At 42.7% G+C, this 22,607-nt stretch overlaps 1 protein-coding gene across 1 annotated transcript; it reads left to right on the plus strand.

Annotated features, from left to right (window-relative positions):
- Positions 1-14,431: 14,431 nt before the first annotated feature.
- Positions 14,432-22,252, plus strand: LOC143508763 (uncharacterized). Its single transcript, XM_076997401.1, has 5 exons — positions 14,432-14,509; positions 15,028-15,339; positions 17,628-17,870; positions 19,264-19,365; positions 21,559-22,252. Exons 2-5 carry the CDS (start codon positions 15,033-15,035, stop codon positions 21,606-21,608), a joined length of 702 nt encoding a protein of 233 aa, XP_076853516.1. The 5' UTR covers positions 14,432-14,509; positions 15,028-15,032; the 3' UTR covers positions 21,609-22,252.
- Positions 22,253-22,607: the final 355 nt, after the last annotated feature.

Raw genomic sequence — 22,607 nt, forward strand, 5'->3', positions numbered from 1 at the left:
TGAAAGGAGCAGAGCCTTCCGTCTCGTGACTAAAGGAGGAACACTGAATTTCGACCCGAACCTGAATTTTGACCCGAACCTGAATTTCGACCTGAACCTGAATTTTAACTTGAATTTTTGCATACCTGAATGAATTTCACATACTTGTTTTTTCAAGTAATAATGATTTCAGGTTCAGGTTCTGGTGACACTAAAAAAGCTCCATAAAGATGTCTCGCTGGGAGGTACTGAGAAGGTCCTTTTATAGTGAAGACATGGAATAGAGTCTGGAGCGGAGCTATACACACAGAGCAGACAGCAAACACTACATACAAATGTGTGCATAGGACATAACACTTACACATAGCATTCTGTACAGATTATCTGGCAAGAAAGCAGGAAGCAGGCTTTTACACAAATTGTACTTCTTCTTTTTCACCCAACAGCATAACTAGTCATGTAAAATATTAGCCAATTACATTCTCTAATTCATCTGCCTTGTTATCTCAGCAGAATGAAGCTGTGTGTACCTGGATACTGAATGCACAGTTGTCAAGCAGAAAGCTTCAGAGAGATAATCTTTTGAGTTGATTAATTGACAGCTTGGTTGAAGACATTTGATGTATTTTCACAACTTTGAAAATGCAGATGAACTTTCAAGTCCTGGTGATGTTATCAGGAGCTGTCGTGGGCAAGTAGCACAACTCATTTGATATTTTTTGGTGTTACATATGACATCTCAGTATAGGAGTTCACAAAAGAAAAACAGATTACAAAATTTAACACCAGCGCAGTTTTTAAAAAGTTGTTTTGTGATTTATGTCATAACAGATTAACTACAGGGTTACAAAAATGTATGGAAAATTATGGAACCTCAAAAGATCAAATTTTGCCTGTTGTTCATGTGAGGGTTGTACTGGGCATGTGCAGATACACTACCGTTCAAAAGTTTGGGGTCACTTAGAAATGTTCTTATTTTTTAAAGAAAAGCAGTTTTTATTTTCAATTTAGCTAACAATAAATGCATCAAAAATACACTCTATACATTGTCAATGTGGTAAATGACTATTCTAGATGTAAACGTCTGGTTTTTAATGCAATATCTACATAGATGTATGGAGACCCATTTCCAACAACCATCACTCCAGTGTTCTAATGGTACATTGTGTTTGCTAACTGTGTAAGGAGGCTATTGGATATTTAAAAAACCCTTGTGCAAGTAGGTTAGCACAGCTGAAAACAGTTTTGCTGATTAGAGAAGCTAATAAACTGACCTTCCTTTAAGTTAGTTGAGAATCTGGAACATTACAATTGTTGGTTCGATTAAACTCACAAAATGGCCAGAAAAAGACAACTTTCAATTGAAACTCGACAGTCTATTCTTGTTCTGAGAAATGAAGGCTATTCCATGCGAGACATTGCCAAGAAACTGAAGATTTCCTACAATGGTGTGTACTACTCTCTTCAGAGGAGAGCACAGACAGGTTCTAACCAGAGTAGAAGGAGAAGTGGAAGGCCCTGCTGCACAACTGAGCGAGAAGACAAGTACATTAAGAGTCTCAAGTTTGAGAAATCGATGCCTCACAGGTCCTCAACTAGCAGCTTCATTAAATAGTACCCGCAAAACGCCAGTGTCAACATCTACAGTGAAGAGGCGACTCGGGGATGCTGGCCTTCAGGGCAGAGTGGCAAAGAAAAAGCCATATCTGGCTAATAAAAGAAAAAGATTAATATGGGCAAAAGAACACAGACATTGGACAGAGGAAGATTGGAAAAAAGTGTTATGGACAGACGAATCAAAGTTTGAGGTGTTTGGCTCACACAGACGAACATTTGTGAGACGCAGAACAACTGAAAAGATGCTGGAAGAGTGCCTGACACCATCTGTCAAACATGGTGGAGGTAATGTGATGGTCTGGGGTTGCTTTGGTGCTGGTAAAGTGGGAGATTTGTACAAGGTAAAAGGGATTTTGAATAAGGAAGGCTATCACTCCATTTTGCAACACCATGCCATACCCTGTGGACAGCGCTTGATTGGAGCCCATTTCATCCTGCAACAAGACAATGACCCAAAGCACACCTCCAAATTATGCACAAACTATTTAGAGAAGAAGCAGGCAGCTGGTGTTTTATCGGTAATGGAGTGGCCAGCGCAGTCACCAGATCTCAACCCCATTGAGCTGTTGTGGGAGCAGCTTGACCGTATGGTACAAAAAAAAGTGCCCATCAACCCAATCAAACTTGTGGGAGCGGCTTCTAGAAGCATGGGGTGAAATTTCTCCAGATTACCTCAGCAAATTAACAGCTAGAATGCCAAAGGTCTGCAATGCTGTAATTGCTGCTAAGGGAGCATTCTTTGACGAAAGCAAAGTTTAAAGTAGAAAATTACTTCAAATAAAACATTATTTCTACCTTGTCAGTGTCTGGACTATATTTCTATTCATTTTGCAACTCATTTGATCAATAAAAGTATGAGATTTCAGGGAAAATGCAAAATTGTCTAGGTGACCCCAAACTTTTGAATGGTAGTGTATGTATTTATGACTGACTTATGGCACATGTTGACTTTACACTGATCACCTATCAATAGGATTACATATACATGCAAACATTTAGAGTTCATGATTTAATAACTCAATATTAGGCGTCTCAAACCTTGTATGCGTTTAACTTCCCTTTCATTGCAAAAGACATGTCAGTACAGCATTACTCAAAATATACCCTTCCAAAGAAGCAAGACAGTTTTAACCACACGCTAATTTGAGACAGTCTTGACCCTCATTCTGATTATTCTGTTTCAGTTTAGGAAACAGGAAATATATTGTGTTAGACTGGTCATTCATCACAGTTTCTCCAACACTCACAAATACAGCTGTGTGATGCTGACCATCAAGAGTCAAGAAGATCTTTAGTGGAATCCCATCCCTATTTTTAAATTTAGTGAAATAAACAACATTCCTTCAACGTCTTGGTCCTTGATTATATAGGACAGAGTCTGTTTACAGGATGACAGCTTTGCTTCCTCATTGGCCATTTAAACAGGGCTGTGTATGTTATTGTAGTCCAGGGGTGCCCAATACGTCAATCGCGATCTACTGGTCGATCGCGAAGGAAGTGTGGGTAGATCGCATGACATAAAAAAGTAGGGGGTGAATGACAAAGAGATAAATGACAGGCTATCATCCATCTGCACAGCCAATCGGACGTCTGAACTTTTGAAACCCTACGCATGAGCGTTAAACCGCGCTAACTACAAAGGGTACAAAAATGAGTGCCTTAGCTGGTCCGAGTAAGAAGCCTAAAACCTACCACTTCATACAGAGTGGGAGGAGGATTTGTTTCACTATGTCATATTCACTGTGTCATAAGTGCGTTTGCCTCATCTGTCAGTGTGCCATTGCTATTCCAAAGAAGGGAAACGTGGAGCGGCATTTTCGGACTGTTCAAGCATAATTTCGGGTGTCACTTCATTGTTAAACACAAGACGTCCTTCCAAGAAGGAGAGATGATAAGAGGCATTTGTTGAAGCCGCTGATTCCTTGTTCCGAGACTGTAAAAACAAATCTGAAATAGTATCTTCAATCAAAGGTCTCCAGCTATCGAGGAATACAGTCACACGGTGCTCTGAAGCCATGACCAACTATTTGACCCAGCAACTTTTGAAGGATTGCGGACTGCGGGTGTTTCTCGCTACAATTAGCGATACTTTAAAATACTTAATAAATTTATTAGGTATTAATAATTTTTTTTAATAAATTTTAAATAAATATAAATAAATAAAATACTTTATTTATCCTAAAAGGAAAGAAAGAGTACACAATATTAAATAGTAATAATAATAATATCTTAAATACTGTCACGTCCAGCGCCGCCCTCCTCCCTGGTCCCGCCTAGTTTCCAAGTTTCCGTGGTTTCCCTCTGTCTGTCACACCCCTGTCTTCAGTGCTGACACCTGTGTCTCGTTTCACTTCCCTGTTTAGAGTATTTCATCCCTTCTGTATGATCCCTCGGTGTCTGTCATTCTGTAACGTTTCAAGGGGGCAGGAGTGACGCAGATGCAGGATTTAAGTACACAGGAATGTAGGCAATGGGAAACATGCAAAAGAACTAACAGATTACCGAACAACTAGGGACAAGATTAACAAGTAAATCAAACACCACGTGCCACTAATAAGAAAAAACCCTAAAGAATACAACTAAAACGACTTAGGAATACAACACAAACACTGCAACGAGACATAGGCACTTCAGATGTAAAATGGGAATGATTGCAAACAACACGAAACTGAAAGCAACACTAAGAATATACACCGGGATAAGAGACAGGGGACAAACACAGGCCAGAACAAATCAAGACGACATAACTAGGATCAACATAAGCTAATGAAGAGACGGGAAAGAGTGCACAGGAGGCGAAACTGAGCAGAGGTGTATAATCCAGGTTCAGAAAGTAAAAGTCCTCACCAGGATTTTGCTCAAGCTTGCTAGATTTTCTAATTAGTGCAATCCAGTCCAGGTGAAATGAGTGGAATCAACACAATCCAGGAAACCTGAGCAAAAAAAAAGCCTGGGGGGGCAACCGAGTCTGTTGTCCCGGTCCCTGGGGCCCCATCAAAGAGCCCAACAATTTATTTTTTATTTAAAGTCTATAATTTTTAATATAATCTTGAAATCTTTCATTAATATAAAAATTCTGTGCTTAAAATAAGCTCAATGGCTAAAATATGTTTTTTTAACTATCTGCATATTTTCCATGAAGTGCATACACCCCCACCTCCCACTGAAAAATGGTTTGATCCAGCACCGACTAGCCGGCTGGTACCTGCCCAACAGCTGGAAATACAGTGGTGGATTATGGAGTGATTTTTGTTTCAATAGTTCCACAAAAGCAAAAGTAAATCCAAGAGCAGAAAGTATATGTTATGAATGCAAAACAGAAAAAAATATATCAAAAGTATATTTTTTTAAATATAATTGGTTATTTGAAACTTATTTTCGTTTGCATTTTGACAAGTTTTTGGTCCCATTATTTTTGTTTTTTTGGATGTTCCCAGTAAGGTCTTTTGCTTCTGGAATCTCTCTTTGCTTCTGCTTCGTTTTTTGCTTCTGACTTTTGGAACACATTTCACGTGTGGGAGGGTCTTAGATGAAGGCGTTCCTCTGCAATCTCCATTGGTCACTGATTCCGGACTGACACAGAGCTCTGAGACCGCCTCTGGGACCAAGCCACGCCCACCCCACCAGCTTCCCAGCGTTTTCAAACATGGCGGAACGCGGGGGTTCTGTTTCACAGTAGCATGTAAACTGAGTTTTACCATTAAAGTTTATACAAAGGTTTTAGTTAATTGCTAAATGGTCTGTAGATATTGCAAATGTACATAATAACTACATTAAGCATGCTCACCAGCGCAAGCTTTTTAAAATTTTAGTGAACTGGATGGAGAGAACATTGATGTGTGGAAGAAATATGAGTATTTGCAATATCTGGTATGGCAGGGCTCAAGTCTCACGCATTGAGAGCGTGTGACACACGCATTTGACCGTCTTCACACGCTCACACGCCACACTTCCGATTTCACACGGCGAGAAAAAAAATCTAGTTTCTTTACCTCCGATCCATATCTATGTCGCCCTCCACTGGCGATCAATCGCGATATATAAACCCCCCCCCCCCCCCCGCTCAACAACTTGCGTTCGCCACCCCCCCCCCCCCCCCCCTCCCCCAACAACTCTCACACTCTGACATGAATCCAAAACTTGAGAGCCCTTGGTATGGGGACAGGTGTAGGATATATAGTAAATTTACAAATATAGTAAAATCCATAATAGTGAAAAATACCAAAATTAAAGCAATACTGAAAAGTGGCCACCCTATATACAACCAGCTTTGTTCACTCACACTGTTTTTCAGTGTTCTGCAGATGCCAAACACAAACACACATCAGATGCATCTTGTGCTGTCCATATTTTATTAAGAAGTGAACAATATTCATTGAACCATTGAACATAGCAATACTAAACATAATACATGTCAGACATGACATTCAGACACTGTCTGACTCAGAGATAAAAAAAAAAAAGATTTTAACTTGGAGGGGTGGGAGTAAGAAGAGTAGTCCATTGAAACGCAGAGTGCGGATTAGTTTCCTTCTCACTTTAGACCCGCGGGGACGCGAGCGATAATATCGCGCTGAAAAATATTGACCTGTCTTGTCAATGTATGGAGCCAGATCCGTAAATGCGAGAAGCCGCTTTCGCCATTCCAGATGGCTCAGTCAAAACCATTATTAATGAACCAATAAATAACAATAGCGGCGAAAATGAGTGTAAAAATACCAGGTTAACCATTTAGAACTACAAAAAAAATCTTGTTTCTTATTTTACCGTTAACTATCTACCTGTTTTTCATAAGAGTTTGTTTTACCGCAAAATATGAAAACTTCAAAATTTCGCCGCAAGGTGACAGATTTTCATGCCTGCATCCAGTTCACTAAAATTTTAAAAAGCTCGCGCTGGTGAAGTGTGCTAAATATTAACCGCCATGCTTAATGTAGTTATTATACAGTGTACATTTGCAATATCTACAGACCATTTAGCAATTAACTAAAACCTTTGTATAAACTTTAATGGTAAAACTCAGTTTACATGCTACTGTGAAACAGAACCCCCGCGTTCCGCCATGTTTGAAAACGCTAGGAAGCTGGTGGGGTGGGCGTGGCTTGGTCCCAGAGGCGGTCTCAGAGCTCTGTGTCAGTCCGGAATCAGTGACCAATGGAGATTGCAGAGGAACGCCTTGATCTAAGACCCTCCCACACGTGAAATGTGTTCCAAAAGTCAGAAGCAAAAAACGAAGCAGAAGCAAAGAGAGATTCCAGAAGCAAAAGACCTTACTGGGAACATCCAAAAAAACAAAAATAATGGGACCAAAAACTTGTCAAAATGCAAACGAAAATAAGTTTCAAATAACCAATTATATTTAAAAAAATATACTTTTGATATATTTTTTTCTGTTTTGCATTCATAACATATACTTTCTGCTCTTGGATTTACTTTTGCTTTTGTGGAACTATTGAAACAAAAATCACACCATAGTGGATAGTAAAAAATAACGAGTAAACAGAAATCTGGAGCGCAGAAAAGAAAGGAAAAAAGGAAAAGGCATGAGGATTACAGAGGTGAAAGAGATTTTTAAACAGGGGGCATGAAAGGACAGCAGGGCTTTACAGTGTGTCCAGAGATGACGGTAAGTGAATAATAAGCGCTGATGTAGCGCGGTAAAGTTTAAGATGAATAAGTTTGTTGAGAAGACACTCATAAATAATCCCTGACTGTCTGAAACAGCCCAGACCAGCAGCACAGCCGAGAAAGCTACAGAAGAGGCAGGGAAAGATGACAGGGAGAATGAGATTTACAATCACTGAACACGTAGAGCAGACGAGTGAGAGAGACTAAGGAAAAAAGTGGGAGCGATGATGATGATGGAGCAACAACAGGAGGAAGGGAGAGTGCATCACAAGTTGTCATAGACTTTAACGATCCTGGCTTATGGCCAGCTGTAATGTCTAACTCTGACAGGGTAACTGCAGTGCGTGTTCTAGCAACACGAGCATCTTTATCAGAGGTGGCAAAAGACTTGCCCACAGATGTGGAGAGTAGGAGTTTCCCTAACTATTTGTGTTATGCAATGTCCCCTAATGGCAGGGAAAAAATTGAAAGGGACTGGGTCATAGACAGCAACTCAGAAAAGCTCTGTTTTGTCTTCCATGTTTATTATTATTTTTTGAACAAGTAAATGGCAAAAAGTCAACAAGTGCACTAAATTCCACTGATGGGATGAAAATTTGCACTTTAAAATATAGGAAGCTGTATGAAAGATTTCCAGAACACAAAAAAAACAGTGGCCACAAATTTTGTTATGGAAGAACCTACAACACTCTGTCCTGAAGGCCTCGGGCATTGACAATAAATAGCATCAACTTGTGAAGACTGAAATAGAAAATAACAAAGCCTTACTAAAACTTCGTAACTCTTCTTCTAATCTAAAAGATGTAACTCTTTATTTAGCCTCTAGAAATTTACCATTTAGAGGGAGTACAACTGTACTTGACAAACCCGATAATGGGCATTTTTTAGGCTTGATTGAGCTGTTGTCACAATATGACACCATTCTGAACAATCATTTACAGAATATCGGAGAGTACAGGGAACAGGGAAAAGAGTACAGGCTCACTACCTTTCACCTGAAAGCCAAAATGAATTTATTGAGGTCTGTGCTCAGCGTGTTCTAAACACTATTCTAACAGAAAGACAGAATGCAGCTTACTTTTCTTTAATATGTGATGCCACAGCTGATGTCTCCAATTTGGAGCAAAATGTGCTACTTCTTAGGTATGTTAGTTCAACTGCTTCAGGAGGAGGATGGGAAATAAATGAACGTTTTCTAAAATTTAGAGACTTTTCAAATAAGACAGGGGAAGAAGTTGCAAAAATGATTGAAGACACACTCATGGAATACAGAATAGATTTAGCTGACTGTAGAGGTCAGTGTTATGACAATGGGGCCAATATGGCAGGAAAAGTGAAGGGTGTACAAGCCCACATAAAAAAGAAAAGCCCTCTGGCCACATTCTCACCCTGTTCATCTCACACACTAAATCTGGTAGGAGTCCATGTAGCCCAGGCATGTCCAGAAAGAAATATTTTCTTTGGATTTGTGAATGAACTGTATAAACTTTTTAGTGGCAGCCCTCAGCGATGGGCAATTTTGATGAAAGTTTTACATTGTTCTTTGCACAGTTTATCAGATACATGCTGGAGTGCACGCATAGAGGCAGTACGCCCTGTGGCAAAGCATTGACCTGATGTCCTTAAAGCATTGGAAGCACTTATCACACAAGGCAACCTAACTAGAGAAACAAAAGCTCAGGCCCAGGGTTTAAAGACCTACTTTGAGTCTTTTAATGCAGTGGTGCTTCTAACATTTTGGATAAAGGTTTTAGGGTGCTTAGAGGACAGAAATCTTGCCAGTCAGTCTTCTTCCATTACCCTTGATACACAAGTTGCCAATATAAAAGAACTTGAAAAAGAGATGGCTTGTATATGTGTGTCCTGGGACAGTTTGTTGAGAGAGGCCACCGTTGTTGCAACTGCTATAGGCATTGAGCCAAAGCTTAAAACAAAACAGAGAAAGAAGAAACGTTTTTTTGATGACTTGGAGGAAGAGAAAAGTAAGGAGTACCAAGAAAACTACTTTAGAGATAAAGTGTTTTATGTTGCAGTAGACAGTGTGGTGGCTCAGCTTAGTGTGAGATTTACATCAGTCAAAAACATTTGTGATGAGTTTTCTGTACTGTGGAATTTTCAAGAAATGATTACATCAATGCATTATGTGCAAAACTCACAAAAATACAAAAAAGACTTCTCAGATTCTCTTGCAGACCAAGTTTGTCATTGACCTTGGACCTCTTGACCTTCTTAATGCAAGGGGGTAGAGGTGGAGGGACGGCACATGAAACTTTCTTGTCTCGGTCCCCAGCAAGACTGTCAACTAGCCTGATAACATTTTGTATGATGGAGGGACTGATATAGTCTCAGTAGAGTGGAACCTATGTAACATCTCCAGACAGATGGTGTAACATCAGTAAAGCCCGTTTGTCTGCTGTTTGGCTTCGGGTCTGTATGATGTGACTATATATAGAGACTATATATATCCTCCAACTGCCAGACTGCACCCTGTGCTATGAGAAATGAGAGCAGCTCCTTCATGTGGTGGATACTGTCTTGACTCATGAGACTCACACAGTTCTGGGTTGGTAACCATGCTCAAAGTGGTTGTTGTAACTGCATTGCATGGGGTCTCTCAGTCAAAAATCCAGCATTCATTTAAAAAGGAAGGATGTAGTAACACATTTTAAGAGTGACCTGCAATAGTCGCTGATTCGACTATAGTCGACTATACCCCCTAGTCGACTATCAACGTCATAGTCGAATGTACCGAATGTATCTAACTGCATGGGGGTTCCCAAGGATGCTGCTAAGAACTAGTTGTTACATGAAATGCCTTTGTTTTCTGTATATATAGCCTTTTGTCAAATAAAATCATCCTAATTTCTGTTAATAGATATTTTTAAATGATGTGTGCGCATTAACAATAGGCATCTTCCTTACTACACATTAATAAATCACACCCTGCAGTTGCACAATCCAAATGAGTGGAGCTGTACTCGCTACAGGATAGTCAGCATCTGCCGAGATTATAATGGCTACTAAAAAAACTGCAAAAGTGTGGGAGTATTTTGAAAAAGATAAAGAGGAATCAAACAAAGTAAAGTGCAAATTATGTCATCAACGTCTTTCATTTCACACGACAACAACCAACATGGCATACCATTTTAAACGCGTAAGGCAACAAAAAAGAGTTCAGCCCTTTGTCTTTTCAGTCGTGTCGTCTCGTCTCGGCCTATAAACATTTTTTGTTGTTGTTTGCTTTTTAAACCCCGTTACTTGAACCTTTGCTGTTTTGTGGCAGTTTGTTTATATTTTCAGGCAGGCATATTTTATAAAAAATATTTTTGACATTTTGCACAGTGCCTGTCTGACAATTCGACATGCGCACTGCACACTGACGGTCACTTTTTTTTTGTTAATGTTCTCCAGCGTTTCAGTAAAAAATAAATAAGTAAATAAGTAAAAGCTGAATAAAGCCAACCTACCATGTTAATTCATTTATCTGAGTGTTTTAGGTTTTTACTTTGAAGTGGAAAAAAGTCCTGAATGAGAACGGGATCCCGTAAAAAAAAACCCCAGATTCGACTATTAGTCGACTAAAAGGAAAATCTGACGAATCAGATTCTACTATGAAAATGCTTAGTTGAATACACCTCTAACACATTTTATGTCACGGTCACAGCTAGGGTTCCCACAAACGATTATTTTTATAGTCGACTAATCACCGATTAATTTTTATGATTAGTCGACTAATCGGATCGTGCGTTAATTGAATATAAAACATACAGCTTATCACACTAGAATGCAACTGCTATTATATAATCATCATTAGATTTCAGCTAAAAATAAAAACAATTAAGATCATAGTTCATTAAACCTTTAATGAAATATGCAACTTGTTGCAACAATTATTAAAATAAGTATAAGGCACTGGCTTAAACAACGCAAAAATAAATACAATAATTTTTTTTTTTTAGGTTTTTCTTTCTTTCATTTGTCTCTGGCATCAAACGTAGCTATAAATCAAATTAGGTAGGTACCTAAAACTAAGGAATTATTCACAAAAATAAAGTTTTGGTCTCACTGACGTTACAGAAAACACACGAATGCGTGCTAAGGCTAATGAAACAAATGGCCATCACTAATGTTATCTTTTACAGTTACCACGATAAGTAAGTACAAAGTTAGCGCTCTGTTTACGGTAACGTTAGCAGCTAACTAGCGATTTAGATTACAGAGATGACGGTCCCTCTTCATCATTGTCATAATAAGCCACAACATGCTTCAGGTGCTCGTACATCGCGGTTGTGCTGCCGTGGAAGGAAAGTTCTGCCTTGCAGATATTGCACGCGTTTCGGAACCCGGTTACGGAAAATGATCCCACACTTTTGAGTTCCGTAGCCGGGTAGCCATGATACCAGTCTGTATAATGTCCTGGGATATCGTCCACTGTCTACCTCGGTTTCCACTACTGCGCATGTGCGTTAGGGACAGAAAGGCAGATGTGACCGCAGCAGTATGGAGAAAAAAAAAAAACACGATGCATCGACAATTAAATCAGTCGTCGACTATTTTAATAGTCGACATAATCGTGACTAGTCGACTAATCGTGGCAGCCCTAGTCACAGCTCCGGACCCTTCCCTGTGGGTGTGTCGTTATGTCGTCTGCGTGTCGTTATGTCCATATTTGTAGTTCCATGGGTGTGGGTTGTCTGTGAGCGTGTTCGTAGTCGCACCTGTGCCTTGTCTCGAGATCACGAGGGTTTGTGTTAATCACCTATTTAATGTACGTTCGCGCAATGTCTTGTGCTCGTCATTGTCTAAAGTTTTGTGCCAGCGTGAGTGTCTGTCTGATCGTGCTTACTCTCCGCACAGAGCTTACACGTCATTTGTCCGTTAAACGTTCTATGTACACCGTAACCGACGTGGTGCTTGTCTCCTCATCCACGCGTTACAGAAAGACGAGCCTACAGGATGCCAGGCTACACTACTGCTCGAAAGAAGGGGAAGAAGAAGGCTAAGCGCCGTCACGCCTCTTCCCCTGCGCGTCGCCGCGAAGAGCAGGAAGCAGAAGTAGAGATGCAGCAGGACCCGTTATGTGTGAGCCTGCTGTGTCAAGCTCAGGCAGCCGACACTGAGTCGGGAGCAGAGTGCTTCCGGCTGGCCGCTGAGCGCATATGGAACGAGAGGCGCAGCGCTCCGCCCATGGCATTCCCAGACGAGAAGTCTAGTGGGCCCATCATTGTGGGTACAGGTGTCTTTGCCCTGACCCCCCCTGAGTTCGAGTTTGGGAGCGAGGAGTCCGGCGAGGAGGAGAGTCCTCCTTCCTCCGTAGACTCGGAGGAGGAGAGCGAGGGTGAAGCCAGTTGCTCTCCCTCCACGTCAGCGGCTCCCAAGAGGACTGGGAAAGGTCAGCCCCCCGTCTTCATTGTGCTCTCCACCTACAGAGCATTACAGAGAGGAAGAAGCCAGCTATCTTCCGTCCGTTTACTCAGAGCCTACCGAGTATTACGGGGAGGAGGAAGAAGCCAGCTACCCTCCGTCCATTTCCTCTCCCCCCTCCGAGCGTGACAGCGAGGGCTCGGAGGAAGACAGCGCCTCGGTTTGCACAGAGAACACTGTTATGTCGGAGAAGGGGTGCTGGAGAGGAGAGGAGGTTCCCTGTTCCCCCTCGGAGGGAAGCAGTATGCTCTGCTCACCCGTCCCGTCCGCGGAGGAGCCCATGTCGCTAGACCGGGGTGACTCTGTGCAGGAGGAGGAGATGGAGATGTTGAGGGGCGAGGAGGCGCTGTCCCACGGAGCGCGAGCGGGCGCCGGTCCGGTTCGCAGCCCGACGTGGGGGTTTGGTATGCCCATAGAGGCACCTCGGAAAGCAGCCGGTAAGCGGCAGAGAGTCAGCCCTCCGGCGGTGCCCAGAAGAGCAGCGAGAGCGCCCAGAGCGAAGCAGGAGGGCGCAGCGCCCAGAGCGAAGCAGGAGGGCGCAAGCTCACCTGGGAGACCAAGCAGCGCTGCACCCGTGGGGGACTCGGTCCCAAAGACCGGAGGGACTCCGCCTCCTGTCGATCCTGCGACCCTAGGAGGGTTCGCACCACTGGCTGCCTTCTGGCAAGCGGCCAGAGCCCTGTTGTGGCTGCCTGTACCTGTCTGTTTGTCTGTCCCCGTGTTTCTCCCTAACCCCTTTTTCCCTCTTGTGCCATTCGTGTTTAATGTTCCTGTATGTGTGATTGTGAACGTGCCCGTGTTTAATATATTGTCCCCTTTCTTCCCAGGGCGGGTGTTTTAGAGCTGTTCGCGGCGGTTCACACCATCGGGGGAGACGGCTCTCGGAGGCCCGTGATCCCGGCGGCTCCGGACCTGCCCGTCGGTGTAGGTTCGGGGCTTTCCAGCTGCGCGAGACGCTCCGGGAGTGGCGAGCCCCTGGTGGCGGGCTCTGTCACAGTCACAGCTCTGGACCCTTCCCTGTGGGCGTGTCGTTATGTCGTCTGCGTGTCGTTATGTCCATATTTGTAGTTCTGTGGGTTGTCTGTGAGCGTGTTCGTAGTCGCACCTGTGCCTTGTCTCGAGATCACGAGGGTTTGTGTTAATCACCTATTTAATGTGCGTTCACGCAATGTCTTGTGCTCGTCTTTGTCTAAAGTTTCGTGCCTGCGTGAGTGTCTGTCTGATCGTGCTTACTCTCCGCACGGAGCTTACACATCATTTGTCCATTAAACGTTCGTGTGGTGCTTGTCTCCTCATCCACGCATTTTACACTTAAAATGTAATTAATAAAAAACATTACTTTGTATAAATTGCTGCAGATTCATATGATGATATAATCATCCTTGACAACAAAATGTGACGGATGTTTTGTAACACTCGTCACTACAATTTGGAGGTGAAGAAAGCATCAACAGTATATGTGATGTAACTCAGGGCACTGAAACAGGACACAGGTGTGTTGGAAAACATAATTAAATGTTGTTTATAAGAACCCACGACTCTGAGACACGTGAAGTCCAGCACCATCTGTACAAGCTACAGCCGGTGCAGTGACACGGGGTAGCTGTAACGTGTTGCCCCACCCCACCATCACCTCCCTGTCTATTCCCCTCTTCCATGTTTTTCCATTTCCATGTGTGTTTTGTTTACTTTCACGGTGCTGTTCAACCCCCTCGTTCCCAGCTATCACCGTCACCTGCATCTAGTTTTATCCCTCATTAGTCTAGCTACTTATACTCTGCATTTCTCTCTCGTCTTTGGTGGTCTTTGATTGTGAACTTCGTTGTATTCCGGTGCACTGGTATTTGCTGTATATATCTGTGTAAGCTAATTATTAATTAACTCATCTTCTTATCCTCTTAGCTCTGATTCTTGCTCGTGTTCATGTCAGTACTACTGTTTCATGTTTACTGTTTCGTGTTCGTAGTTTAGTGTCTACTTAGTTTCAGCGTTTAGCCATTTTGGGTCTGCCCTGATGTATTCCAATGTCTAACTCTTGTGGCCTTATATTTAAAATAGTCATTTGAGTTGTCACCCTGTGTAGTTCTGGCAATTTTCATGTACACCCCTTTGTTCTGATGTGATATATGTTTAATATACCCCATCGTCAGTGTAAACGTGTATCTGCTAGTGTAGGTAGTCTATCTATTTCCTCCTTTCCCACTAAAATTACTTTTGATTTAAGTAATAAACTCTCAACTGTGTCCTCACGTGACCTCCGGGGCGTTACAGTAGTTGAAAACACTCAGTGGAAAACTGTCATCAACTGCACTGGGACATCCTCCATGATTGGTTTGTGCTGCTGTTAATGACAATGTTCTTGCTGTTCTTCATGTGCAGGTGTGATGTCTGTGGGTCCTGCTATCTGCAGAGTTAATCAGAATGTTACGTGTTATGGGGCTCTGGGACAGGAACTTCAGCTGGAGTTGGATGATGGGGATGAAATGATCTTAAAGAAGGAAAACAGTTATGTTTTAAAAATTACAAGGAACAGAACCACACTGAACCAGCCAAGATGGTGGTTTATAGCTGATAACAGAACCATTATAATACCCAGTACAGAGAGGGAGGACTCAGGAAGATACAGATTAGACACCTTTGATGTGAGTGGTGCTAATAAAGGCCAATATCATCTCCATCTGAACACTGAAGGTAGGACAAAACTATGAAATTGTACATTTTCATGTAATTTATAATTGCACATTCCCAACTGTAACGGAGTTGTCTGTATAATGAGTCCATTTACAAGTCTTCTCTTTTTTCTCTCGGATTCCACTGGCCTTATTCATGAATTCCCTGTTTGTAAAAATGACATCTGTATTATTTGTTATTGAGTATATACAAGACCAACTCATTGATGATACAGAACAAGACACACACACATACATATATCATTAATTTACAAGTGAAATATTAATGAATGTTTCTTGAACCTAAGCACTTGGACAACACATTGATATTATTTGAAGACTTGATGCCAAGGCTTTCATTCATTCCCTGAAAAGAACAATTTGGACACTTGGTACATTGTGAAGTTTGCCTGGGGGGGATGGGCTGTCTGTCACAATACGGGGGACCCGTCAGGCCACCACCTGAGGGTCATTTGTCTATATAAGTCTTGTATTTATACCAGTTGACTGATGGTTATTGTATCCTTAATTTCAATCTTGTCACAGGTCTTTAGTTGGTGCATGTTATCATTAAACCCTCCTTTTTCCCTGAGACTGGCGTGACCGCACTCCTCGCCCGTCACAGAATAACCAGCCACCTTTTGGAAGCTGCCAGCCTCCTTTACTTTCTCCTCTGTTTATGGTGTAGGTCTCGTGGTGTTTGTCTGCATGATGTATGTTTGTCGTGTGTTGTGTGAGAGGGAGCTGGGTCGGTCACCGTTCATCCCGCCGTGTCTAAATGTTTTTGTCTTGCACACTATATGTAACATGGCGGGGACTAGTACCCACGACTGGGGTAATGCTCCTCTCACACGAGACTGCCTATGCCTCGAATGTTTGCTCGTCCTTCGTCGTGTGTGTGTGTGTTTGAACACTGTGTATGATGTCTGGGACTGGAGCTGGTGAGTGTGTTGTCACATCTCTTGTGTCTGGTCTAGTGTGTTCGCTTTTTTTCTAGTGTGATTGTGAATTTTGTTTTGTTAATTTCCCATTAAGGGGCTTCCCCTAAACATGTTTGTGGGTGTGGTCTCTTGCCAAGGAGAGTGACAAGGAGGAGGTGCACGTGTCTAGGCCCTGGCTGGAGATGCCAGGGCAGGTGCACGCTTAGTGTGTGTGCGCGTGTGAATTTTCTCCCTGGCAGTGGACAACAGCACTCCTGGACCTTGTGGGAACTCCACAGTATGCAGGAGCCCCCTTATGTTATGGGGATATAATATAATGTTTGGGGATTGTAGGGCTCCAGTCTGAAGAGCTCCTGCCGAATACCAAGATCCTCTCCTCGTGCTTGAGGAGACCTGGAAGAGGGCCCTGGATGTAGATGGCCTGCTAAGGGATGGAGGGTTTACTCCTGGAACCTCGTGGTGGGTGGAGGAGGCCACTCTGCTATACTTCTCCGTGAGGGGCGGACTCTCAGGCCGGACAGGGGTGTCCGGGGCCATGGTCCCTAGCACTCCTGGGTTAGGTGGAGGAGTCCACCTCACGATGATCATCTCCGTGAGGATGAGTCTCCCCAGTAGGCTAGGATGACCCCGTACGGAAGGCAGAGGTCAACCCCGAGAGCAGAGTTAGGTTCGGGAGGTGGTTTGTGGGTGGTGTAACAGCACCCCGGGGAGGTATCCTGCACACACACGCACTATGGATGAGTTTGTGAGCCCATGTCGCTCCTCGTCCTTCTTATTTGTGTGGCTGAGCGGCCAGATGCCTGCTAGGGCGTGAGGGCCCTGTGACCTACTTGGACGTGGTTGTCGTCTTGTTGACGGCCCAGTCGGTCCAGGACCCCACCCGGGGAGGGGTGAGCTAATCTGTGTTTTGTGTTTTGTTACAGCTCATGGACTGCAGGAGTTGTGTCCCTGCCCTGTCCCTTGCCCTCCTGCCCCCTTCGTTATGTGTACTGCCGCTGTGGGCCCCTCGGCTGTGCAGCTTGGTGGGGGGGAGTCTGTCACAATACGGGGTGGGGGGTGGCTCCCCCTGCTGGGCTCCCCCCTGCCGGTCGTCCCCGTCCGCAGCGGCTGTTGTCCCTTTATTGTTGCATTGTGTTCGTCCCTCAGGTGGGTGTGTCTTATAAGGCCACCACCTGAAGGTCGTTTGTCCGTCTATGTCTTCTTTGTCACACATTTTAATGAGGATGTTTAACAAGATTTGTAAGAGATAACAGAAAATAATATTGCAACATTACTGAAACATTCATGAATATATCAAAGCTTAATGCATCATAAATCATTACAAAAGACATCCCTAATTTTCTTTTGAATTCTGTTCTCTAATCTCCAGCTGTAGTGTCCTCAGTGAAAGTGAGTTATAGCTGTGTGTCCAGTAAGAGGACAGTGTCCTGTTCCTCTGAGGGAGACCAGCTCCACTTCAACTGGACTCTCAGTGGAAACAGAATCACACACCAATTGGATGATGGGAACAGGACTCTCCTGCTGGAGGAAGAGCAAGTTGGACAGATCACCTGTCACGTACAGAATCACATCAGCCATGGACAAAGTTCTATTGCGGTACACCAGTGTTCTGGTAAATCTCACTTAAGACTTTTATGATCACATTAAAGACAATAACCGTGATACAGCAGAATTTTTTTTACTCAATGTTCAAAAGGAAATTGGATTGGATTACTGAAATGGAGAATAACAGTGCTCTGCTGACTTCTTAGAGGTCTATTTCCCTGCAAAATGTCACTCCAGCACACCTGACTGTAACGTTAGTATTAGTGCTTTAGGTATTAGTTGCTAGTTGTAGTTACATTCTGCAGGGTGGTGGATCTTCACATCATGATTTTATTAATGGACATATAGAGAGGAGTGAATTCTAGTGATACTCCACTGATGTACAATTCCAAGAACTTCAACTGCAGCTCCCACAAAAGCAGTGAATGTGATGTCATCTGGCTATGGTACAAGTCTAACTGATAAAAAAAACCCTCACTCCCATTCAGAATCACACATCAGGCTCCCTTTCCCTATTAAGACCCCTGAGTAAGTGAGATGTTATGTTAAAGTGCTAGAGATGTTTCGTTCAATCACTCCGGATCCCTCATTTCAGGAGTACATTAAATCTAGTGCCACTGTCACGTTACGGTCCCCGACCCCTCCCTTTTGGGTGTGTGTTTACGTTGTCTACATCTAGTCGTCTGCGTCTGTGGCTATCCATGGGTGCGGTTACATCTTGTGTTAATCCGTCTCACCTGTGGCTCGTCTCATCACTTGGAGTTTATGTGGTTTGTCTATTTAATGTGCGTTCGCGCAGTGTCCTGTGCTCATCGTTGTTTGAGTCTTACACGTTCGTGGGTATCGTGTTTCATGTGCGCCGTCTGCGCTTTATATGTATTATATGTATGAATAAAAGTAACGTTCGAAAGTTGCAAAGGATTCCGTGCCTCGTCCTTCACCGCGCCCCGCGCGTTACAGCCACCCTCTCTTCAGTTTCTTTTTGTTTATATTAAAAGTTACAAAGCTCATCACCATAGCACAGGGCTATTCAACTATATTTTTCTGCGGGCCAAATTTGGCAGAGAGCTCTGACCTGTGGGCCAGACAATATTCAGACCTATACCAATACTGTCATAGTGGATGTATAATTGAATGTAATCTGATTGGGGGGGGGGGGGGGGGGGGGGGGGGTGGCGAACGTAACGCTTGTGCCGCATAGACACAACATGGCGTAAAGCGTCACACAGTGTCGTAAAATGTTGCAAATACAATGTTATTTATTTTCATGGCGGTTTATCAAATATTTATTATTATTTATGGGGAGATGGGCCGCCAGTTGAATAGCCCTGCCATGGCATAACATTATTCTTTGTATGTGAGGCTTAAACACATATTAATCTTATTGAATTCGTCTAATATTTAGGCGTGATGCCACATCATAACTGCTTTGTTAATTTCTCTCTTGCTCTCCCTCTCAGACGTCATGTTTCTGTGTATGTGGGTTTTGGAGATCATCACCCTGCTGTCACTGTTAGGAGGTTTTCACATCTACATCAAAAGCAAACAGAGAGCAGTGGAAGGTAAGAACATATTGTTCCACTCTATAGTAATAGACCAAATCAAATACATTAATAATCCAATAGTTTAAGAAATTTTATATAATTGTTTTCAGGACACATGCTACAATATGAATTGTTTCTTAATGCCTAAAACATCTAAGTAATAATCATCAAAAATCTGGGTTTGATTGTTATGAGGACCTTTTATTCAGTGGCGAACCGTCAGGACCTTCAAGGTCCATTGATCTTGAAAAAGATACTTTATCTATATGTAATACATGTTAATAATGTTTCACTAATAATTTGTATTTTTCCTCTAAATCGGCTTTCAAATCCACTTTTCGAGCTTGTGCTGGAAAAAAAAAACTCAATACCTAGAACCGTTGTTTCTATGTAAAAAAGAGAAATGACCTACCCCAGGACCTTCTGTTTATCTGCAGCATACTCTTGCCTTTTACATTAAGATAGCTTTTATTATGGATTAGCAGTTTAATCAACCAATCATATTTCAAACTAGAATCGTGGGGCGTGCTCCAATGGTCTCAGGGTATTCTCACTGGTCCTTATGCATCAGTTCTGCATGGTTGGTGTCTCGTGAGCTTTTAGCTCGTGTGCTAGCAAGTTAGCAGCTCTTAGCCAGCACTACCGTGAGGTTTGCCAAGCGTCAATGCAATTTTCAAGACGGTCATTCATGAAAAAGTGTATATTGTGAGAAATAATACGTTGCACATAGTATACGCGATGATGACAATAGTAGTATGGACGTGTTTTTAATACTACGGTCATGTTTTCATTTGTCTGTGTCTAGTGAAGGCCCATAGCCAGTAAGTACCGTTCACCACTGCTTTTATTATAGGTCCATCCATCCATCCATTACGTATCTGAACCGCTTAATCCCGCTAGTCGGGGTCACAGGGGGGCTGGAGCCAATCCCAGCATCTCCAGGCGAAGGCAGGGTACACCATGGGCAGGTCGCCAGTCCACCACATTTTATTATAGGTCACAGACATAATATATTGCTTAGCAACAGTACAATTGCATAACTTTGGTTTGAAGGAGCCAAACTGCTATAATATTATCATACTGAGGTTGTGCTGTCCTGACACGTAGGCTGTCCCAGTTCTTAGATACCTTAAATATGTTGCCTACTGAGGTACCTTCATCTGGCCGAATTTTAAGGCAGCATCAAACGTTTGTAATCAAAGCCTATTTAGGCAGCTTACTTGGATTTGGGACAGACCCTAAACCCCATTACCTTAAATGGTTGGAGCAGTGTATATTAGGGATGTTTATCTTCACCACTAAACTAGATTCGATACACATCTCGATACACTGCCACCGATGCGATATAACTGCAATACTCTGAAACCCCTTGTCGATACGATGCGATACAAATCACTCCTGTTCACAATATGATGCGATTCAAAAATGATTGGTAATGATATGACTTATTATATGAGGATTCGGTTTGATAAGTGATCAATCGATAGTTAGTTGAGGTTTGAGGATGTATTGGCCTAACCCATCAGTTTTCTTAACTCAATAGCACAATTCTACTTTACTCTCTATTAACATAGTGAATATTATGATGTGCAACACTACTGTCTGCTAGACTTACGAGGGGGTAAATTGGCAGTCCCAGACAGTCCCTGACAGTCCCTGAGTGTGTGTCTGTGTCTCTCTGTTCAATAAAAAGTAGTGTCTGTGTGTGTGTGTGTTTGTATGCCCAGTGGTGGATGGTGCTCTGCCACTAGGGTCTGTCCTCTCTCCCCTTCCTGCACCCCGTTCAGTCCCCCAGGGGGCTGTGGATCCTGGCAGAGAGTACGCTGTGCGCAATTGGCTTCCGCTTCTTGCCGGTGTGTCTGTGATTGGTTGTCTGTGACTTGTACCTGTGTTGAAATTGTAAAGCGCCTTGGGTATTCTGAAAGGTGCTATATAAATCGAACGTTCATTCATTCATTCATTCATCATTTAATAATGAATATTTACAAATGTACTGGAAACATTTGGATTCACTATGCAAAAATACATAATAAACAGGGAATTTTATTTGCAGGAAACTAAATAAATGTTGACCAGCGTATTCAGCTCCCTTTTCTGTCATACTGCTCTCAAAGTAATACGTGTGTCAGCATGTTGTGAGATCTCATTGATGTTATGCCACCATGTGATGTTGAACATGTGATCTTTCCATTGTAATGCTCTTGGGTGAAGAACTGCAGATGTCAGAGGTTCTGCACACCAGTGTGGATCAAGACGTGTAGAAGAACTCCATCTGAAGAGTGTCATGGCAACCATGACACTCCCCAGGTCAAACAGCAGCAAAGAAGCACAAATGAAATTACACACACATTTACAGAACTGCTTACAGAGCATCAATGTTCAGCTCTTTAAGGACATTGCGAAATTGAATTCATTGTAAAAACTGCCCAAGCTGGTCTGTTCTTGCTTGGACATCTCTTAATTTTGCATGATGGCAGAAAGGTTGTGTCCCTGTCCAGACTCAGCAGTGAAAAATGTGTTTTGCAACGTATAGGAAAGGTAAAGTTACATATGCATTGCAAACAATATTGTTTGTTAAATGTTTTGCTTGTTGGCAAAATGTGTATTGTGCACTGATGGGAAAGTGATGGATGTTGTCTATGTGTAATAAACTGTCATGTAGAGGAAATGGGAGGAGTTCTGTTGGAGAGAGAGACACAGTAGCTGCGTTACAAGATCTAGGCTAAAGCTTAGATAGGCTGCATCAATCAGCCATTACATCATAGGAGGCTGTTCCAACTGAAGGGCCCTTCAAATACACCCTAGAAATGCAGCCTACATTCAACCTGATTTGTAAGACATGACTGACGTATGCTTCCTGCTCCTCAGTTACCCACAGTTCCCTGTGCATGTACCGTCCACACAAAGCAGCAGAATATAAAAAGTTTTTTAATGTTACTTGCTTGTACTCTTGGCTTTATTTAATATGTATATTTCCACTGTAAATTTCTCCCAGAAGGTCGTCATCTTGGTTACCTGCTCCTACCCCCACACAGAGACTGTCGCCTCCACCGCTAACTTTGACACAAAAACTGTGTGCCAGGCTTCTGGCTCCCCCACTCCCTCTCTGAATGAATCACGCCTCTCACTGCTTACTGTCTGTGTTATCAATGCTTGTATGTGCTATGGGGATGTTTTGCATGCACACAGACTGTTGTCCTGTTTGTGAGAATAATCTGGTCATATTTTTTGTCTCCTCCTAATGTTTATCTCTCTATGTT

The sequence above is a fragment of the Brachyhypopomus gauderio genome, chromosome 2 (genome assembly GCF_052324685.1).
Source record: "Brachyhypopomus gauderio isolate BG-103 chromosome 2, BGAUD_0.2, whole genome shotgun sequence".
NCBI lineage: Eukaryota > Metazoa > Chordata > Actinopteri > Gymnotiformes > Hypopomidae > Brachyhypopomus > Brachyhypopomus gauderio.

Bases quoted from the DNA above. Each gene is read 5' to 3' on its own strand.
- LOC143508763 (XM_076997401.1), top strand. From the start codon at position 15,033: ATGTCTGTGGGTCCTGCTATCTGCAGAGTTAATCAGAATGTTACGTGT. The intron at 15,340-17,627 runs GTAGGACAAAAC...TCTAATCTCCAG, and splicing joins TCTCCATCTGAACACTGAAG to CTGTAGTGTCCTCAGTGAAA. The intron at 17,871-19,263 runs GTAAATCTCACT...TCTCCCTCTCAG, and splicing joins TGCGGTACACCAGTGTTCTG to ACGTCATGTTTCTGTGTATG.